At 40.3% G+C, this 18962-nt stretch overlaps 1 protein-coding gene across 1 annotated transcript in view; it reads right to left on the reverse strand.

Moving 5' to 3' along the window:
* The window catches only part of DNAH11 (dynein axonemal heavy chain 11), a 257321-nt gene extending 239879 nt beyond the window's left edge, over positions 1 to 17442 (reverse strand). Inside the window, exons 1-4 of the mRNA XM_031940270.1 lie at positions 17437 to 17442; positions 17207 to 17347; positions 5852 to 6048; positions 4801 to 4990 (exon numbers count right to left, since the gene is read on the reverse strand). Of these exons, the coding sequence (XP_031796130.1) occupies positions 4801 to 4990; positions 5852 to 6048; positions 17207 to 17347; positions 17437 to 17442 (534 nt within the window). The remainder of the gene's footprint in view (positions 1 to 4800; positions 4991 to 5851; positions 6049 to 17206; positions 17348 to 17436) is intronic.
* Between the last annotated feature and the right edge of the window lie 1520 nt (positions 17443 to 18962).

The raw sequence follows: 18962 nt of genomic DNA on the forward strand, positions 1-18962 counted from the left end.
TTCTACAAAAAACTTTTTAACTTGATCAAAATTATCCATTTTTCATGCCATAACTAGAATATGTTGAATAAAACATATTCTAATTCTTCTTTGGCCACAAATTCCTTCCTTCTCCACAGATCTGAGAGGTAGACTATCCTTTGTTCTTCTAATTTGCTTATAGTATCACTCTTTTATTTAAAAATTTTTTAATAGCTTTTTATTTAGAAGTTATATGCAGGGGTAATTTTATAGCATTGACACCTGCCAAACCTTTTGTTCCAATTTTTCCCCTCCTTCCCCTCCCTTCCTCCCCCAGATGTCAGGTTGACCAATAGTATCACTCTTTATGTTTAAATCATAAACCTATTTTGACCTTATCTTGGTATAGGATGTTTGGTGTGGGTCGATGCCTAGTTTCTGCCATATTAACTTCCAATTTTTCCAGCAATTTTTGACAAATAGTGAGTTCTTTTCCCAAAAGCTAAGTCTTTGGGTTTATCAAACATTAGATTACTATACTCATTGACTATTGTGTCTTGTGAACCCAACTTAATCCACTTATTGTCTACTCTTATTTCCTAGCCAGTACCAAATGGTTTTGATGACTACTGCTTTATAATATAATTTTAGGTCTGGCACAGCTAGGCCACCTTCATTTGCATTTTTTTTTCATTAATTCCCTTGAAATTCTTCACCTTTTGTTCTTCCAAATGAACTTTGTTATTTTTTTCTAGCTTCAATTATTGAGAAAAATTAAGCATTATCTTTCAGGGGAACAGATAGACATTCAATGAAATAAGAGATTTTCATTTATTTTTGAAGAAAAGACCAGAGCTGAACAGAAAATTTGATCTTCAAATACATAACTTAAGAGAAGCATAAAAAAGTAAAATGGAAAGGGAAAAAAAACTATTTTTAAAGGTTGAAATATTTACATCCCTATATGGGAAGATATGTTTAACTCTTGATAAATATATCTGTCTTAGGCATATATTTAAAGGTGTAGGTATAATTTGACTTTATTGTGATGATATAAAAAAGAAACTAGAGATGGAAAGGGACTGTACTGGAAGAAAAGAAAGGGGAGGTAAAATGGGGTAAATTATATCACAAAGAGGCAAAGAAGACCTATTACAGTTAAAGCAAACAAGATGGGGGAATGAGCATTGCATGAACCTTAATCTCATTGGATTTGGCTCAAAGAGAGAGTATCAGACATATTTAGTTTGCTAGAGAAACTTTTCTCACCCTATAGGAAAGTAAGAGGGGAAAGGAAAGAGGGGAGGCTAATAGAAGGGAGAATAAAAGTAGAAGGGAAAAGGGATTAAAAAGAGTGAGGAGTTGTAAAAGGGGGAGATGGTTGAGGGAGGAAGAAAAAATTTGGAATTCAAAAATCTTACAAAAACGAATATTCAAAAATATCTTTACATATAGTGAGAAAAATACAAAATACTATTAAGTACCAAAAAGGAATGTGTGTGATTGACTGACCCTTAGATACTATTTACACTTTTCCACTTCAAGTACTAAGAGAGTAGTTTGAATGTACTGGTTCTGTTATCATTGCTCATGAAAATGGATGGATTTCTAGAAATGTCTAAATTAGTTGCATTTCATACACTTTGGATATTCTTCCATTTTTATCAAATGCTCAGAGGATGGTAGTGCTTATCTAGAACCCAGGCAAATCTCTCAGCAGACTCATTTTCCCCTCAACTGCTTCTCAATGCTTAATAATATAGAAACTTAAATCTAGAACTTAAAGGGCCCTTAGAAATTAACTACTCCCACCCTCTCATTTCCCAGCATTCCTTTTGCACCTCCATTACATTTTAAAGCACAATTTTGTGTTCACTGCAGTGCTGCCCTGAGATGTCTTATCATTCTGCAGAGTAGATGAGCTAAGTTTATATTGGCTGAAGTGAGTTGTAAGATGTCTGAGCCAATCCAAACCACACCTGGGCTTTGTTTGGATCAACTTTTTGTTGTTCATTTCAGGTATGTTTGATTCTTCATGATCTCCTTTGGGATTTTCTTGGGGGAGATGCTGAAGTGATTTTCTGTTTTTTTTTTCCTCCAGCTCATTTTATACTCGAGGAAACTGAGGTAGTTTAATTATAACAATTAAATTTTTCTAAGAGCTTCTGCATTGTGTCCAGCTTCTATTTTCAGAAACAGAAAGCAGCTAGTTACAACAAGCCAGAGATGACCTGCTGGGATTGTTATCTGATCAGTATTCTTCATTCTACCTTAAAATTGATTGTTTACTCCTTTCCTTTGGCCTGTCCACAACTTAAGGGAATGCGATCAGCTGCTTCTGAGATAGGTGTAGTTGATGAACAATTGTTTCCTTGCCCATTAAGATACAGTCAGTCTTAGTTGTCCTGTATTTAATATATCATGTGCCTTCAGAGTCTCTTCCTGAAGGAAGATTTCCAGACACACCAGCATGAGAGTTCTAAGGAAGCTACAAGTTACTGACATCATTTGTTTTAGATAATTTCTTGATCCCAAACTCTAACTGTCAACAAGGTTTTCATTGTCCTCCCCTGTGTCCATCTTCTTACTGAAATCACCAAATATCAACACCTTAATTTACTCTGGGGAATTTGTCTACTTCAGAGAATATTTCCTTCCCAACCTCTACAACAGATGTCAATCCTTCAGCTGCATTTATTATTTTTCTGGTGCCATTGTGGCCTCTGAACAGCTTGAGAACTTCAAGGTGAAGGACAGAATTTCCCATGAAATTCTCTTGTTCCTTATTGCCTCTAGGTCCATAAGGAAGCCAAGTTTATTCGCTCCATTTTTATGCCTCTCGATTCAAGTTGAGAACTTTCCTTCCACACTATCTGCCATTTGCCTAGGATTTCCTCTCCAGAGGAAATCTCCACGTGGGAATGACTTAGTTCCTCTAGTAGTACGACTAACTGGCCATTGGACAAACATATCACATTAAGAGTGCCAACTGTTAGGTTAATATTTATAGACTAACAACTGTGGAATCTTAACACCATCTGTCTCTTCTTCTGCTGCTCAACCATTATCATTCCAGAAACAGAAAGAGGTCACACAGTTCTGTGAAACAGTTTGGAGTTTTATCTCTTTTATAGGATTTAAAATGACTGGAATGGGGTGGGTATGATGGGGTGGAAGTATGTTAATCATACTTTGGTGGAGTTGTTCCAGGACAGCTGTGTGTGTGGCAGAAAAGCCTTGTTTGTGAATAGGTTGTCAAGAAAGGAACCCAGATGGAGGAAGGAAGGCCCTATGGAGCTATAGGTAGCTGGAGAAGCTGCCTGGGTATACAGAATAAGCACAAGATATTTGGAGGCAAAGTCAGAGGAATCAGGACAGGTATTATGTGGAAAATGGCCCTTGAACTGGGTATGATAGTAACTCACTTGACTGGATGTTTCATTAATTAAACTTTTGAGAATCCAGAGTGAGCTCCAGGTCCCAAAAGAAGCTTATAGTTGGACTATTATAGCCTGGAATAAAGTTTTTAAAAGCTCATCATGCTATGTAGATAAGTATATTGGTACCCCATGAAATAAGTGGATTTTTTTTCATTTTAAAACTCTTATCTCATTCATTGTAAACAATTTAACAAATATTTATGTGCCATGCACCACACTAAGTGTTGGGGAATCCCTACTGTGTGTGAGCCAATGTAGTAGGTGCTAGAATACAAAGGGAAAAAATGAACCAGTCTCTGCCTTCTAGTCACTGACTTTCTGCTGGGGAAAGTCTCTGACTATATATGCAAAACAAGAATTAAGGTTTCTATTTACCGACTAGCAGGGGTCAGTGATTTGATTCGGAGCATGCAGAAGAAACACCAAAGTTAAATCTTTTGACAAGAAACTCTCCCACCAAGCTAGACCATATTGATGAAGGAATTGTTACAGTGCTATATAAACAAAAGTTATTGTGGTTGCTTCCCAAATTCAATAAAGTGATCAGATTAACTTGCTCTACACATTTTTAAACTTCACTAGGGAGTTTCCTGGAACAGCAAACCCCAATTTCTGAGCTTGTGATTTCCCTAGAGGGGCTAAAACTCTTTTAAGGAGAATCAGACCATTGTCAGCAAAAGTTAGCAAAACAAAATTACTTTTAATCCACATTTTAAAAGTACATTTTACATACAAGAAGCAGAATAAGGAGCATCATCAAAGGAAAATATCACTAGAAAAGGAGGTGAGTTAGTCATGGAGAGAATGAGGGATTAACACAGATATTAACTGTCTACCGTGCTAGTGACTGGAATAACAGATGAACAATCTGAGTGCTAAATCGTTATCCACGAGGTGTTAAAAAATGATAGGAAGAAGGTCTCCAGAACCCTGGACAGCTCTTCCATGGAAGCTATGGGATGGATCCAGAAAGTAGAAGTAACCAAGGAGTAAGGATGAGGGTGGAGGGAACTCCTTGGCTATGTTTGTGGTATCACAAGACAAACCAAGCGGGAGACCTGTGTGAACTTGTGGAAGGATAAAGAGACAAGAGACATTCAGAATTTGCCCGTATAAATGGGTTCGTAGTCAGTATTCTGGTGGGAAGAGCCACAACCACAAGGTCATAGAACCCCTTAGATCTTCACTGTTGAGGAAAAAGCAACCATCCAGCAGATCATAGCACAGCCAGGGGACCAGAGTATGTTAGCGCTCAGAAAAGGGACAATGGAGGTGGGATCACAAAAATCAAACAAGATTCCCAGCCACCACCCCACCAGGGGAGGCCATTGGTTTAGAGAATCAGATTCATGCCAAGCTTGACAGACAAAGGCAAGAGATTCCCTGGAGTTTTGCTTACTTGCTCGTAGATGCACAGAAGGTTATCCAGCCTTGTTTTCCAGAAGTCTAGCTCGGTCTGAGGATCCGAATGAATGCCCTTCAACAAAGGCTGCCCCGAGTTCTTCTGGAGGGCTTTTTGGATTTGATGTGACCACATAATAACCACAGATTCAATGGCGTGGAGGATGGCCCTTTCATACGAGTCTTTTCTACAAACACCAAAGTGATAAAGATTATACAGATCCCCCACTCTAGACAGAGACAGAAACAGAAATCCAGCCTCCACTCCCTTCTCTTTTGCTGACATTGCTCAAATAGAAAATGTTTTTACCGAAGCCCTGGATGCTTTGTAACTGAGGATGGCCTCTCATGGAGTTTTGTTCATGTTACTTTCTCAGTTTCAGAAAAAACATCTCCACAGACCCTTTGCAAATTTTTTGATGGCAAAAAAGCATTGTTCTCCTACAGACTGAGCTGTTCTTCAGCATTTATGGGAGAAAAAAAGACGCAAATCCAATGCAAATTTGCAACAGTACATACAGAGGGTTAGAGGGTACCTGAGACACTAAGAGGGTGGACGGTTTACCCAGGGGCTTACAGAGGCAGGATTGGAACTCGGGTCTTCCTGTTTCCAAACCCACTATGTGTTCCATATAGCACTTTGCCCATATCTACATTATGCTGTGTCTATTTACATATACACACAACCTGTAGATACCCCACATATGTGTTCTGTGTATATACATGCAGATACTGCATCACACTGCTCAGTAAGGTTAAATAACTTGTTCAAAGTCATACAGCTAGAAAGAGACAGAGGCAGGATTGGAACTCAGCTCCTCCTAATTCAGCACATTCTCCTACTACAAAACCCTGACCTCTTCTTTGGGAACTGTTACAACAAACACTGTCTACCTTCAAAGGCAACTCTGGGAAAAAAAAGTCACATGCAATAGCCATACCCCAGGACCTCCCAACATCTAATTCACATGGGTTTTGGATACTCTGACCGGGACACAATGCATCTGGATATAATGGGTCCACGATTTGGAGTGCCCGTGGATACGTACTTGGTCTCTGAGCAATTCTGCTCTCCTTCAATGTTCCCTGCAATGGTGGGAATTGGAAGCAGAGTTCTTCCCGACATCACACCCTTCAGAATGTGCATTTTGTTTTTCATGCTCTCTACGTGAGTTCCCAGGTCTTGGGAAACAACACAGGGCCACAGCATATGGTTCCTCTTGTTCAAGAGGATGGGAATGGCAACCTAGAGGAAGCAAGGTTAGAAATGTCATGGAGTCCAATTCAGTTGGGGCCGAGTAAGCACACACTGTGTGCTTGACACTAGGACAAAACAGCGACCAAATAATCCCATAGGAAAACGTCCATTAAAGGAGAACACCCAGACTACCATCTCTTCACTTCCTATGGTGCCATCAGCACATCCTCATCATCCTGAAAGCTCAGTCTTGCTATTTGTACAGCATCAGTGCCCTCTGCTCCTGAGATCCCTCTAAATGAAGATGAGCAGAGTGCCCCCCACAATCCCCTTCGGGGGGGCCCAGGCTGGCCAGCTTCCATTGGCCAGCAGTCCTCCTTTGGATTTCTCCATCAATTCGACTTAATTCCCCCATTACATTATAAACTTCTCAAGAGGAGCGACTGTCTTTCTTTTTCATATTCTTATTCCCACATTCTTATTTCCCTATTCTTATTATTATTTCATATTCTTATTGCCTTATACATAGTTAGATGACTAAGACATGTTTATTTACTGACTTGGGTTAAGGGTAAAACAACAACAAAATAATCACCTATTTAGTGACTACTGTATGCTAGGTACTGAGATAATCATTAAGGGAGGCTGCAAAGGCAGATTAAGATCTTGAATCAGCCCCCTCATTGATTCTAGCACCCAGGACCCCAAGGGGAGATTGGTTCAAAAGCAAGAGCCTTATGAGTTGGTTCTGTCTTGTTCCAGTCATAGTTTACAAAAGCAGTTGGCCATTTTCAGTTCTGAGTTATGATCTGTGCTTTCACAATGTTTTCTTCTTGGTGAGAGAGTAAGAGTGAGAGTGGGAGAGAGAAAAGAGAGGGAGAGGAGAAAGGGGAGAGAGAGAGAGAGAAGAGAGATCAATCAAGCATATATTAAACATTTGTGTATATATATATGTATGTATACACACAAATATATATAAATATACATATGTATATGCATATATATATATATATATGCAAGGCATTGTGCTAGGGGCTTGGGATTCAAAGATAATATAAAAATAATTCTTATTATTATCCCTAGGAGCTTATATTCTACTTGGGAAACACTATAGTAGTCCAAATCTATGGTTCAGTAGTACAGGAAAGTTACAGTGATAAAACTCTCTTTACCAATGAAAACCAGCCATTCTTCAGCAAATTTAAGAGTCTTCGCGAGTTGCCTGTGATGTTAGGAAGATCTGGATTCAAATTTCACCTAATTCATACCATGCAAATAAGGAATAAATTCCAGGACAGAAATCACAGAGATGATATATTTAGTAGCAGAAAGGGATTTCAGAAATCATTCAAGGTTTGCTTCCAAAGTGAGCCCAGAAATGGCCACTGTGCCCAGTAGCACAGCTAACAAGGGTCTGAGCAGAATTCAAACTCAGGCCAGACTCGTCACTTGGCTATTACAGCAATCAGGTCATGAGAATACTCTCCAGCAGCTCAGATCTGCTCTTTCCTGTCTCCCACAAGTTGCTTTAGGTTCGGAGAACAGGCAGGCAGGTGGGACTGCAGCACGCAGGAGAACCGTGGTCAACCAAGCTGGGCAGAGATTTAGGGCCAGATTGCTTAGGTCTTTGAAAGCTGAACCGGAGAATTTACATTTGAAGTAGGGAAAGACTTGAGGCAGGGAGACCATTACTAGAGGTAATAAAATAAGCAAGGAGAGAAGTGAAAAAAAAAAAAAAACCGTGTGAAAGGATGCTGGGAAAGCAGAACTGCCCAGACTGGGCAATGGACCATTTGTGATGAGGGATGCCAAGGAGTCTAAGGAGAATAAACTACCAAAGGGTCTGGGACACTGGGAAGTGAATCACTCCAGTTCTAGTGGGAAGGACCAAACCCATCTACAGAAGATAGAGAAGCTAAAAGCCTCCAGGACACCTCTCTTTAAGGAGATGCAAAGTATTCTTAGAGGAACAATGCCAGCATTCCCCAAACACAAAGCAGACAAGCTAATTAATTTCACCCAACGCTTTAATTTTTATAAATTAAGAAAATGAAGGACAAGAAGATACTGTACTGTGCCCAGTGTTGCCAGGATTCAAATCCAAATCTCCCAGCTTAGGACTTTTTCTCCTTTGCAACTCTGGCTCCTGATACACACCTCCTCCATAAGTTGTTTGACGACCCTGGGTAATGGGGGGAAAAGGGCAGGGGGGAGGATAGAGTACTGGACTTATGAATCCAAAAGACCTGAATTAAAATCCTACCTCAGAAACTCACTTGCTGAGAGACCTCAAGTAAGTCATTTAAGTTCTATCTGCCTCAGTGTCCTTATCTGTAAAATGGAGAAAATAATGATACCTTTCTTCTGGGGTTGTGAGGATCAAGTGAGGGAATATTTTTTAAAACTTAAATTGAAACAAAAATGTGCTCTGTAGTAGTTGTATTTCTTAACCATTTACCAAGTTTGATTTACTCTGTCTAGACTATCAGCAACATGCAATCTTTGGAGTATTCTAGATGTGTGTGAGGGGTCACAGGTGAGGAAGCACCGGGAAAGAATATAAATACCTAAGGACCCCAAGACAGGTAGTTTATCAGTCATAGGTAGGTAAGCTCACTGTGGTTCTACCACCCTACAGTCCTGTGGGTCTACATTAGTGACTCAGATGTATAAGTAAGGGTGCTTATCATGATCAAGATCCACATCCCCTGAATCTCTGCCCTAATGAGGGAGCTTTTTTTTTGGAAAATGTCCTTTTCATGTCTTTAAACAGCTGTGGAGCCAACACATATCGTTGAGTGAGTGAGGTGAGACCAAGAATTAAGAATAGGAATTGTAAATCAGAAGAATTGGGAATCTAGGAGAAATAATGTTACGTCAATAAAATAGGGGGGGGGAAAGATCAATGAATTCAGCATGTAACTAAACTGGAAAAAGAACACATTAAAAATCTTGGAGCACTAAATTGGAAAAACTAAAAACCAAACTATTGAGCTAATAAACACATCGGAAGCTTGTTTTGTAGGGGAAAAATACAATAAGATAATATAGGCATTGGTTAATTTGCTTTAAATAAAGAAATAAGAAAACTAAAAATTCAGTATCAAAAATGAAAAGTGTGAATTCACTATCAATGAAAACAAAATTAAAGCAACCATTAGTAAATATTTGCCCAATTATGTGCCAGTAAATTAGAGTTTAAGCAAAATAGATGAGTAATTACAAAAATATAAATTGCCCAGATTAACAGAAGAGGAAACATAATACTTAAATAACTGATTAATAGAAGAGGAAATCGAATATTTAAATAACTTCATCTTAGAAGAAGAAATTAACCAAATTATCACTCCCTAAGAAAAAACATTGAAAAGTGAATTATATAAGACCATTTGAAGAAAAACAGTTCAAATGCCATATAAACTATTTGGAAAAAAATAGGTGAAGAAGGAATTCTACAAATGCTCTTTCTGACATAAATATGGTGCTGATGCCCAAACCAGGAAGAGCTAAAACAGAAAAAGAAAAACTATAGACCAATTTCTCTAATGAATATTAAGGCAATTAAATATTACTAGTTAGTATATCACAGCAGTATTTCATAAGGATCATACACTAACCAGGTGGGATTTGTATTAGGAATATAGGACTAGTTCAATATCAGGAAAACTACCAGTATAATTAATCAAATCAATAACAAAACCAACAGAAATGATTATCTCAATAGACACTGAAAAAGTTTTTGAAACAGTACAGTATCCATTCCAATTAACACTAGTGAGCATAGAAATAAAGAGAGATTTTCTTAAAATGATAAGTAGTATTTACCTAAAACCATTAGCAAGCATTATATGTAATAGGGACAAACCAGAAGCCTTCCCAATAAGATCAGGAATGAAGCAAGGATGTCCATTATCACCACTATTATTCAATATCTCACTAAAATGTTAGATATAGCAATAAGAAAAAGAAATAGAAGGAATTAGAATATGTAATGAGGAAACACTATCATTCTACATAATGACAATTTTTTTTTACTTATAGAATCCTCTAAAATGAATTGAACAATTAGCAATTTTAGGAAAGCTGCAGGATAGAAAATAAAACCACATAAATCATTAGGCATTTGTATATATTATCAACAAAGCCCATAGCAAGAAATTGAGAAATCCCACTAAAAATAAAAGTAGTCAATATAAAATACTTTGAGTCTACCTGCCAAGATAAACTATATGAACACAATTATAAAACACTTTTTTATACAAATAAAGTCAGATCTAAACAAATGAAAAAAATTATCAATTGCTCATGGAAAGGCAGAACTAATATAATACAAATGACAATTCTGCCTGAACTAATTTATTCCTTCAGTGTCATACTTATCAAACTACCAAAACTATTTTATAAAGCTAGAAAAACAAAAAAAAATTCATCTGAAAGAACAAAAGATCAAGAATATCAAGGGAACTAATGAAAAAAAATACAAATGAAGGTAGTCTAAAAGTACCAGATCTCAAATGATATACAAAATGGCAATAACAAAAACTATCTGAAACTGGCTAAGGTTTTGCCCAAACAAGATCAATGAAGCCAGAAGGAAAGCAGAAAGCAAATGTCTCTGGTAAAGGTCTCGTTTCTCAAATATATAGAGAATTGAGTCAAATTTATGAGAATACAAATCATTTGCCAATTGATAAATGGTCAGAGGATGCGAACGAGCAGTTCTCAGATGAAGAAATTAAAACTGTCTAACAGCAAAACTGGATGAGGATGTAGAGAAGAGATGAAAAAAGGAGACTAGAATTGAAGAAATCAATTGTTTTTGTTAGAATACACACACACCCCTACCACGTGTACACATGCCACCGTACCACACTCCCACATATTGTGATACAGGAGCCACCTACCAGTGGCACTGGAGATCTAACTCAGTGGAATGGATTTCTTCATGTGAGAGGATGATGATGATGATACAAGGAGACTGAGAGGTCACTGCGTTGTCTGACCTCCCTCCTCTTCCCTCTGCCTCCAATTTATTTCATTCCCAGTCAACCAGCACCTGTGTCAGCAAAGGCTGCCCTGCAACTCCCTCAAATATTATGATCCACAGCTGTGGAGGCTCTCAGAGAACTGACCTGCTCCTTCACCTAGGCCTGGTCCTTAACACCACAAACACCCCAAACCCTCCTCCTCTGCCACATACACCACACATGTATAACTGGGATATTATTTCATCATTTGACACATTTTGGAGGAAGTGTCGGCATCCCAGGACCAAAGCTGTGCTTGGAGTAATAGGACGGGATCCACCATCTTGGCAATGCTTACTCCCCATTTTCTTATAGCATTAGCCTCTTCTCATTCTCATTAACCTTTCTGGGTCCTCAGTTTCTTCAACTGAAAAAATGAAAGAAGGACCCTTGAACCCTTTCTACCTGGGAGATATTGGACATTTCTTTTCCCTTCCTTGTCTTCCTCAACTATCAAACAAGAGGGTGATCTCTGAGGTGCCTTCTGGGTATATCTATGAACCTAAAATGACTTGGAGCTCCTATATGACTCAAGCTCTAAGAGTCTTTACCCTCAATTTCTTCTATTTTCCTGGTCACATCCACACACAACAGCCTTTGTTCCAATAATTCAGGACCATCCTGTCTTCTTTGGTCCATTTCTAGAATTTCAGTTTTTTTCACTTTCTTAAGCCTAGTAAAAAAACCAGACATACCCAGAATCAAGCCCCGATTCGTAGCCTTTGCCCATTTCCAGTGGCTCCAACACACTGCTGGAATACAGGCAGGAAACCGGGCCGTTGTCCCAGAGAACCAAAAGCTAGTGGGCACTTGCAGGATTTACCCACAGCTACAACTGAGTTTAGTATCTAGGCTGTTTTTTATTTTGCCCAGACCAGTGATTTCATCTGCATGGGGAGTTCTCCTTGAGAAATGCCCTTTATGGATGCAGAACTGAGCTGCTGGCCCTAGAGTGTTGTCTGGAGCACAGGAGCACTGGTACTGCCCACGGTCACACAACCAGGACTGGAGCCCTCCTCAAGGCTTTCCTGATGCTAAAATCAGCTCTAACCCCCGAGTTTCACTGCCTTTCTAACAGTTAGATGGCAAGAATAATTAGTTAATAGAAGAAGCATCAGGAAGTAAGCTTCCTTCCTTGGTGTCCATGGCTAGAGGGGCTCTTATGTACCCCAGTCTATATTGCTCGGTTCCCCCCAAACTTGTCAATCAACAGTTCTTTACTGGGGGCCTACCAAGGGCCAGGCACTATTCTGGATGCTGAGGAAGCAAAGACAGAAACTGCCATCCCTTTATCCAAGATTTCTTCCTTCTAGGGCCCACTTCTGTGAGTTGCACCTCCCACAGACAGAACCTTGTGCCCAGGCCTCCCCACCCCAACTTAGCTTTTATTTTTTTTATTATAGTAACTTTTTATTGACAGAATCCATGCCTGGGTAATTTTTTTTAACATTATCCCTTGCACTCACTTCTGTTCCGATTTTTCCCTCCCACCCTCCACCCCCTCCCCTAGATGGCAAGCAGTCCTATATATGTTGAATATGTTCTAGTATATCCTAGATACAATGTATGTGTGCAGATCCAAACAGTTTTCTTGTTGCACAGGGAGAATTGGATTCAGAAGGTAGAAGTAACCCGGGAAGAAAAACAAAAATGCAAACAGTTTACATTCATTTCCCAGTGTTTTTTTTTTCCTTTGGGTGTAGCTGCTTCTGTCCATCATTAATCAATTGAAACTGAATTAGGTCTCTTTGTCAAAGAAATCCGCTTCCATCAAATTAAATCTTCATACAGTATCATTGTTGACGTATATAATGATCTCTTGGTTCTGCTCATTTCACTGAGCATCAGTTCATGTAATTCTCTCCAAGCTTCTCTGTATTCATCTTGCTGGTCATTTCTTACAGAACAATAATATTCCATAACATTCATATACCACAATTTACCCAACCATTCTCCAATTGATGGGCATCCGCTCAGTTTCCAGCTTCTAGCCACTACAAACAGGGCTGCCACAAACATTTTGGCACATACAGGTCCCTTTCTTTAGTATCTCTTTGGGGTATAAGCCCAGTAGAAACACTGCTGGGTCAAAGGGTAGGCACAGTTTGATAACTTTTTGGGCATAATTCCAGATTGCTCTCCAGAATGGTTGGATTCGTTCACAGCTCCACCAACAATGTATCAGTGTCCCACCAACTTAGCTTTTAAAAGTTGGTCCCGGGGGCTATTTTTGTGACCTTGACAAGTTTTCTCAACTTTGTCACCAGTAGCAAAATGACTAATTATGTTCAGCATCCACTAGAGTTCACCATGCAATCTGGAACACTGCTCCCAGCACAATCACTAACATTAGAAAGAACACATTAAAGCCTCCACAGCATCTCCAGGATCCCCAGTGAGTGGCTACCCAGACGAGGTTTAGGCCTGCATAAGGAGCTATACACAAAGAAACACCAAACGGGCGCAGGTTCTGTCCTTGAGAAGCTCACTCTCCCTTCTCTGCAGCAGGCAAGGCTTGGACCATTTGTGCCCACAGCACCACTCACAAACAAGGCAGGTGCCCAAAGGGACACTTGGTAGCATCTCTCTGGAAGGCATCTTCCCACCCACCACCTCAGAATCCCAGAACCAGGAGGAGCCCCAAAGTCATGGAGCTGGATCTTCCAGGATGGGCAGAATTCTTTCTGCACCAACAGCTTTGTCTGTGGCTGGAGCACAACCTCACGTGTTTTTCTCCCCAGGCAGCCCATGTTCCACAGAGTCAGCCAGCTCTTGTGGACGGGGAGCTTCACCCAAGCCTAGATTTGCCCGTTAATAGAGCCAAGTAAACATAACCCTGCTTCGTGTCGATTCTTTTCAGCCTCTGCAATTTCTGTTTTGTTCTCTTGAAAATCTATAAAAAGTCTGATGACCGTTCTGACCAATCGGCTGGGGCGGGGGAAAGGGGGGAGTCTGAGGAGTCTGCTCAATCAGAGACATCTGGGCAGCCCCAGAGCAGTCCATGTGTCATGCTGCCTTCTTGCCGCATGACTAGCTTGACACAGTGACCCAAATGTCATCTCAACCTCAAATTCTGCGATGCTGCTATGGCTATAACAAGCATCAAATAAAAGCAAACCCTTAATAAGATACATAAGGAAAAGGTTCAAATTTATAAGAAAAAGAGTCATTAGCCAAAAGATAAATGGCTAAAGTATACAAACATATAGATTTCAAAGGAAAATCATGTTACGATCTACCCACAAATATCAAAAAAAGTTCCAAATCTATTAATTAGAAACGTGCAAATTGGGGGATTTTACCTTGTAGTTATCAGATTGGCAAAGATAACAAAGCAAGAAAAATTTTGGCGGGACTGGGAAAACAATTACCTTAATTCACTGTTGGTGAAATTGTTTCCTTTCTGGAAAGCTATTTGAAATTATGACTTCCAAAATCAACTAAATTGTATATACTCTGATTGCAAAGATTAGAGATCAAAGAGAAAATGCACATACAGACAAAAAATATTGTAGTTCTGTTCATAGTAGCAAAAAACTGGAAACTAAGGGAGCACCCATCTATTGGAGAAGGACTAAATAAATTACAACACATGAATGCAATGGAATATTATTGAAAAGAACAATGAAATGGATAGTTTCAGAGAAACTTGAAAGCCCCCTATTGATAATACAGAGTAGAATGAGTAAAACCAGAATAATTAATAGAATATCAACACTCTAAGGAACAACAACTGCAAAGAACTCAAGGATTCTGAGAAATATGAAAATTCCCTCTAAACTGATACAGAGCGGAATGAGCAAAACCAGAATAATAAATACTATAGCAACATTCTAAGGAAAAACAACTGCAAAGGGATTAGAGGATTCTGAGAAACCTGAAAGCCTCCTCTGAACTGATACAGAGTGGAACGAGCAAAACCAGAATAATTAATACCATAGCAACATTCTAAGGAAAAACAACTGCAAAGGACTGGAGGATTTTGAGAAACATGAAAGTTTCCTCTGACCTGATACAGAGTAGAATGAGTAAAACCAGAATCATTAATACAACAGCAACACTCTAAGGAAAAACAACTGCAAAGGACTAGAGGATTCTGAGAGCTGAAAGTCCCCTCTGAACTTATACAGAGTAGAATGAGCAAAATCAGAATAATTAATACAATAGCAACATTCTAAGGAATAACAACCGCCAAGGACTCAAGGATTCTTATCAATGCAATGATCAACCCAATTTCCAGAGGACAAACTTTTTGGCTGGAAATGAGAAGCCCAGAGTGTAAGAGATAGACACTTTTGGATACAGAGTAAAAATTAGTTTTATTTGGCTATTCTTATTTATTACAAAAGTTTTGTTTTTTTATTTTTTCCTCCCTCTGTTGGGTTGGGAGTGAGAAGGCAAGAAGGAATGAGATGACATTTTTTTAAAAAAAAGGATCACTGAAGTACTTTTTTTTAAATGTGTAGAAGAGAAAAGTCAGAAGGAAAAACAGACAAGCAAACAGCTTTGAAATTTCCAGTGTGAACTTGTGACATACTTAGAAGAAAAGCCAGTTGTACATATCAGAGACGTGAAATCCCCTTTTTTCTTTTCTATGATATTCGGAACTGAACATTTTAGCTATTATTTTTTAAGTTGAACATACAAAAAGTAACATAAAACAAAAACCAAATTGTTTTTTCTTTTTTCTTTTCTTTTTTTTTTAAAGAAGGAATTCCTGGTTAAGGCCTGAATATTCCTCAAAATTCTGAGTTTCAGGGCTTCTAAGATTTTAGATGGGAGAGTATTAAAAAGACATTTCCAAAGACCTACTTTTCTCCTTTGCAATTGTGCCTGCTTTGAATCCTGCTTTTGGAATTCCTGTTCTAACTAAAATCTGTACTAGAGAAAGGAAACAGGAAAATGAGGAGAAAATGGGAGAGGATAAGGGGGGAGAGGAAAAGAGAAAGGAAAAAAGAGTGAAGGAAGAGAAGTAACTCCTCCTCCCCTCTCACTTTCCAATAGTCTTTGCAGAGACTTTACAGCTTGAAGGGACTATAATCTACATCAGGCTCTGAAGTCAGAAGCCATCACTCCTTAATTTTACAACTGAGTAAACTGATACCCAGGGAGGAGATGGGCCTTGCCCGAGGCCACATATAGCAAGTCTGGGCCTCCAAATCCAACATTCTTTTACTCTGCCATTATAAGCTTGGCCCCTACCACTCTCTGCCCCAGGGTCACTTCCCTAGGGGTCACTGGGGCACATTCCTCAGGGGTAGGCAAAGGAAAACCAAAGTGACATAAGGGAAACAGGCCTGGGGAATAGGGAGCCACGGTTATTATTAGTTCCAGCTCTGCTTCTGCTTAATGATGATCTTGGTCAAATCACTAAAGCTTCCCACAGCCCCATTTTCTCACCTGTAGAATGAAGAGTTTGGGTGGGCAACATTCTGAGCCCTAAGAGTCAGCCAGTGCTGTTCGAAAGAGCAGGGATTTGGGCCCAACTATTCCTGGGACATTCTTCCTCACCCCCACCCCCAACTAGAACTAAAACCAGGGCAAGGAACTTTGCCCCAGGATGGACTTTTTCATCTCCAGAAGCTCCATCCATGAATACACTTCCTTATCCCCACCACCAGCCTTATACCAGCCGAGCCCCCATTGGAGACATAAAAAGTATCAGTCATATTTCCACCCCTAACATCACAACATATAACAAGAGTAACCTTTCCTCACAGGGAGACACCTGACTGACCTCCAGAGGGATAAACTACCCTGTACCAAAGGGCACGTTGATCCTCATAAATATAAAATTCAAAATCTGTACCCGAGGTAAGGACAGATCCCTTATCCAACATCCTAATGCCACACACTGCCACGCACTAGACTTGTAAAATAAGAGGCAGACCGGGGGTTGCCAAGACTTTGTTCAGCACCATTCAACATTCCATGAGCCTGCATCTATCATGCATTAGGGTCCAGTGAGTAATTAGATCACAGACAAAGCCATTCTGCACTATGGAAAACAGCCCGGTCATTCTAACCAGTCATTCTCCAGGCTCAAGCAAATGCCGACTTCTCCCTTGTTTTCTTTTCCGAGTTTGGGCCGTTTCATTTTTGTTTTTAAAATAAGTCGGAACTCGTGAGGAGTAACAACTTCTGAAAGGCAACAATCTTAGGGAAGTTCCGGGGAGTACCTGGTCCATGAAAGCCTTCACATGCTCAAGAGCGGCAGTGGGGAGCTGTCCAAATACCAAGCAGTTCTGGTAATTATCCGCTCCAACGCTTGCCTCCATCTTCGCCACATAAACAAGCTTGTGTTTCGCATCTTGTGGAACCTAAAACAGGACAGTCAGTTAGTTTCGAGGGTCATGATCTAATTTCTGTGTTAGGGACACAGGATCTGGGGCAGAATCTGGGATCTCACTGTCATGGAGAATCCTTGAAGTAGGAAAATCCCTATAACCTGCAGGTCAGTTTCCATGTTAAGAAAAAAAAATCAGTAGGGGATGAGAGCCTTAAAAGCCAGTCTTCCTGCTAAAACATGCACTTGCAAACCTGAAGGATTTTTCACTAGAAGTTGCTCTGGCAAATTTTTTTTTGCAATAATCAGCTAACTACAAATATTTCATTATTTGAATTCCAGTGGAGGACAAGCTCTATGAGGGCTGGGACTGTTTTTGTCTCTGTGGAGGCAACTGGTACCAAGCCTGGAGTCAGGAAGAACCGAATTCAAATCCAGCCTCAGATGCTCATTAGCTCGTCTTCCCTTGGCAAGTGACTTCATGTCTGTCTGTCTTGGTTTTCCTATCTGTAAAATGAGACAAATGACAGTACTTATCTCCCAGAATTGTTCTGAGGGGCAAAAATTAATTAATGTCTGATACCCAGCACCGGGCTTTGCATGATGAAGGGAAGCAGGTTCCCCAGGGCACCAAAATGGCAGCTCTGCTGTTCTGCTTTACAAGGCAGAAGAGCCCACTTTATTGTCCTGCACTTTTCAAATATTTATTGACTGTTAAGTCAAACATGCACACTTTGGGCTGGCCCTGTGATTTTATAGGTGTTGAGAACTCCCGCCAAAGACCTCCCTTCATGGGTGCAAATCAACACCTTCTCTGCTGTTTATCATAGGTTTAGAGCACAGAGATCAGATGACTTGCTCAGGGTCACTAGCTTCTGGCTACTCCAGCTGGGCTCCTCCCCCTCACCTTTTGCGGCTAATCAGGTGCATCTCCTGTACCTGGCGCCCACTCTGCACTCCCACAGTCACTGCCCTGGCCCAGACTCCGCTAATCTCTTCCACCCGTTGGAGGCCTCGCCTTGGGCCTCTCCCCTGTCTCACTGTCAAGTCAATTATTTCGAAAGTTTGAGCCTGGACAATAGTAACTGCAAGAGGTAACATTTGAAGCCAGGTCTTCCTGAGCCCAGGGTCAGTCACAGCCTGGGGAGAAAAAGCACAAATAAAAAAGGTCCCTGCCTTCCAGGGGCTGCCATTTCACAAGGACACAATTCCATGCCCAAGAAATGGAAACGATATAAAGCTGTGTCTCGTTTGGGAGGGGAGAGGCTTGGTCAACACCACAGATATGTAGCAAGTGTCCAAGGAGAGATTTGAGCCCAGGTCCTCTGACTTTGTTCTATGTCACCTCCCTAAGGAGGTAGCATTCGAACTGAGCCCTAAATGGAGCTAGGGATTGGAAGAGGCAGAGAGGGAAGAAAGGAAAGGTCTCAGGGCAGCCCGGGGCACATCACATAGTGGATGCAGCAAGTTGGACCAGACCATGTAGAGAGGCAGAGAACCCCCCCGCCCCCACCTCCCCTCCCCACACAGAGGGACACAGAGAAGGGAAGATGGAGAGAGGAGCAGGAGGGGGAGAGAAAAGGGGGGGATTCAGAGACAGAAAGAAACAGAAACAGGGAGAGAAAGACGGAGGGAAGGAGAGAGGGGGG

The sequence above is a fragment of the Sarcophilus harrisii genome, chromosome 5 (assembly GCF_902635505.1).
Source record: "Sarcophilus harrisii chromosome 5, mSarHar1.11, whole genome shotgun sequence".
Lineage (NCBI taxonomy): Eukaryota > Metazoa > Chordata > Mammalia > Dasyuromorphia > Dasyuridae > Sarcophilus > Sarcophilus harrisii.